Here is a 3,319-nt window from a genome sequence, read left to right on the forward strand (position 1 = left end):
TTACACTGTCTCATGTAAGAAGGGCTCAGTCCTTTTTTTCCATTTCTTTGTTCATTTTTAATGTTCTGCAACATTGTTAACAAATAGTCATGGGTTCCAGTTTCTGCCTTAAATGTTCTGCACTGGTCATGCAGTAGTTTTTAAAGGCAGGTAGTTTTGAACCCAGGGTCCAGCTGACATGTTGTACTTTAGATGAAACTGTAGTTTACATCTCTACCCTATATATAGTTCATTCAGCAGCATGTTTCTACAGTGTTCTTAAACAGATGTACACCACAACAAATCCAATACCAGCCATGATGATATATACGCATAATCCATATTAATATGTGTGGAGGGTTAGCTACCTGGCATTCTGTTATTATTTGCTGTCTCACTCTTTCACAGTGGACTTTTAATATTGTAATGATGCTAATAAATGCAGAGTAATAGAATATGTCATACTGAGAATCCTTAAGTAATAGAACATTACTTTGTACTTACAGTACATATACCAGGTTTAAGGTTTAGGTAAATGTAAGTAGTGTATCTGTGCTCTGTAATGCACTATAAAGTGTAACCAGATATCTGTACTTTAGGTGTTAGAGGAGAAGATCATCACCTTTGTGAAGAATGAGCTGAAGAGATTCAAAAGGATGCTGAGTCCAGATTACCAAGAGAACTTTGAGAGTAAAGAGGAAGATGAGAGTGATGTCAGAGAGTGGGCTCTGAAGATGGCACTGCACTTCCTTAGGAATATGAAGCGGAAAGATCTCGCTGACAAACTGCAAGAAAGTAAGGATTCTTCCTTTATTCATATTTCCATTTTTTTGCATCAATTAGTGAAAATTAGGAAAACAACAAAGATCTGTTTTGCCTCAGTGTCAGTGGCTCTGCAAAACATTTTTAAGTTTTATTGTGTTTTATTTTGTTTTTTGAAATAGATGAGCTGGACGTAGTTTGTCAAACTGAGCTGAAAAAGAAATCTCAAGAACAAGTACAAGAGTGTTTGTGAAGGAATACTTAAGCAAGGAAGCTCTACTCTTCTAGAAAAGATCTACACAGAGGTCTACATCACAGAGGGAGGAAGTGGAAAAGTAAATGAAGAGCATGAAGTCAGACAGATTGAGTCAAGATCCAAGAGACCAGCTGGACAGGAGACATCAATCAAATGCAGTGACATCTTTAAACCCTTACCTGGCCAAGTCAAACCAATCAGAAGTATTGTCACAAAAGGAGTTGCTGGCATTGGTAAAACTGTCTCAGTTCAGAAGTTCATCCTGGACTGGGCAGAGGGAAAAGAAAACCAGGATATTCACTTCATATTTCCACTGCTTTTTCGAGAGCTCAACCTCATGAGAGAAAAACAGCTCTCTTTGATGGATCTCCTCCACCACTTCTTCACAGAAATAAACCAGTTAACCTTTCTCAGCCAAGGGAAGTACAAAGCGTTGTTCATCTGCGATGGCCTGGATGAATGTCGACTCCAACTAGACTTTCAGAAAAATGAAAGTTTCACTGATGTGACAGAGGTCGCCTCATTGGATGTACTCCTGACAAATATCATCAAGGGTAATCTGCTCCCCTCTGCTTTACTTTGGATTACCTCTCGACCAGCCGCAGCCAATCAAATCCCGCCTGATTGTGTTGACCGGGTCACAGAGGTACAAGGGTTCAATGACCCACAGAAGGAGGAGTACTTCAGGAAGAGGATCAGTGATCAGAATCTTGCCAGCAAAGTCATCTCTCACATCAAATTATCAAGGAGCCTCCACATTATGTGCCACATACCAGTGTTCTGCTGGATTGCTGCTACTGTTCTTACGGTGATTCTTGGCTCTTCAGGAGGTGGACAGATTCCAAAGACTTTGACAGAGATGTATACCTATTTCCTTATCTTTCAAACCAAACAGAGGAGCAGCAAGTTTGAAAATGTGCAGGACCTTGATCCACAGTGGAACCAGAAAGTTATCCTTGATCTTGGAAAGTTGGCTTATGAACAGTTAGAGAAGGGTAATCTGATTTTTTATGAAGAAGACCTGATAGAGTGTGGCATTGAAGTCAGAGAGGCAGCAGTATGCTCTGGCATCTGCACCCAGATCTTTCGAGAAGAATCGGGGCTTTATCAAGATAAGGTGTTCTGCTTCATGCATTTAAGTGTCCAGGAGTATCTTGCAGCTTTGTATGTGTTTCTAATGATGGCAATTGAAAGGAATGACATAATATCCAGACACCAAGCTCCTGGAATATTCACTCAGCTTTGGAAATGGATATGGAGTTGGTCTCCTTCAGTGGAGGAATCCATGATCATCTTACACAAGAATTCCGTGGACAAAGCTTTGGAGCATGAAGATGGACGCTTTGACCTATTCCTCCGTTTCCTTCTTGGCCTCTCTCTGGAGTCTAACCAGACTCTCCTGCATGGCCTACTACAGAGAGGACAAAATCAGATGGGCAATGAAGAAACAATCAGTTACATTAAGGAAACGATCAGGGTGCTTCCTTCATCAGAAAGGGTGATCAACCTCTTCCACTGTCTGCATGAACTCAATGATCACTCCTTAGTGGAAGAGGTCCAGAACTTCCTGAGTACTGGGACACTTTCTGGAGCTGAACTCTCACCTGCCCAGTGGTCAGCTCTAGTGTTTGTGCTGCTGACATCAGAACAGAACCTGGATGTGTTTGACTTGAAGAAGTACATCAGATCAGATGAAGGTCTCCTAAGGCTGCAGCCAGTAGTGGAGGAATCTAAGAAGGCTCAGTAAGTATGACGGCAGTCTGTATTCTCAGAAAGGGAGGGGTTAATGACACTAGCTAGGTTTCCAACCAACTTGTTAATGCACATTTTGAGCAATCAAATTAAAAATTCATGTGAAATCTTCCACTGCTATTAGACATTTCAGTCACTAGAGGGTGGTGGATTAACTCAATGTTTTCCCCTTAAGGCTCAATAGCTGTGGGCTCACTGAAAGGAGCTGTGCAGCACTGGCATGTATCCTCAGCAAACCATCTTCAAAACTGAAAAATGTGGATCTCAGTGACAACAGTATTGGAGATATTGGGGTCCAAAAACTCTGTAGTGGACTGGAGAAGCCAAACTGTGAACTGGAGACACTCAGGTAACACATTTTGATTCTTCAGTATTCCTTAATAATAAGTTTTAAGAGACATTTTGTACATTTTAATACACTTTTTCAAATTTTCATGTAAAGTTTCAGCACACATAGACTTGAAGATCCTCCCTTTCAATGATAAAAGCTCACTGAATGAACTGGCGAAGTTGTCTCAGTTTATGAAACTAATATTAAGTACATTTTGGGACAAACGCTCAGATGGAAAT

General features: G+C 40.8%; 1 protein-coding gene across 1 annotated transcript; it reads left to right on the top strand.

Annotated features, from left to right (window-relative positions):
• Nucleotides 1-962: 962 nt before the first annotated feature.
• On the top strand, nt 963-3,102 carry LOC122131392 (NLR family CARD domain-containing protein 3-like; the record flags this gene model as incomplete). The annotated part of the gene is made up of 2 exons (XM_042706188.1): nt 963-2,740; nt 2,925-3,102. Coding segments are annotated over 2 exons (1,956 nt in total), but the record flags the coding sequence as incomplete, so codon positions are not given.
• Between the last annotated feature and the right edge of the window lie 217 nt (nt 3,103-3,319).

The sequence above is a fragment of the Clupea harengus genome, unplaced genomic scaffold, assembly GCF_900700415.2.
Source record: "Clupea harengus unplaced genomic scaffold, Ch_v2.0.2, whole genome shotgun sequence".
Taxonomy (NCBI): Eukaryota; Metazoa; Chordata; class Actinopteri; order Clupeiformes; family Clupeidae; genus Clupea; species Clupea harengus.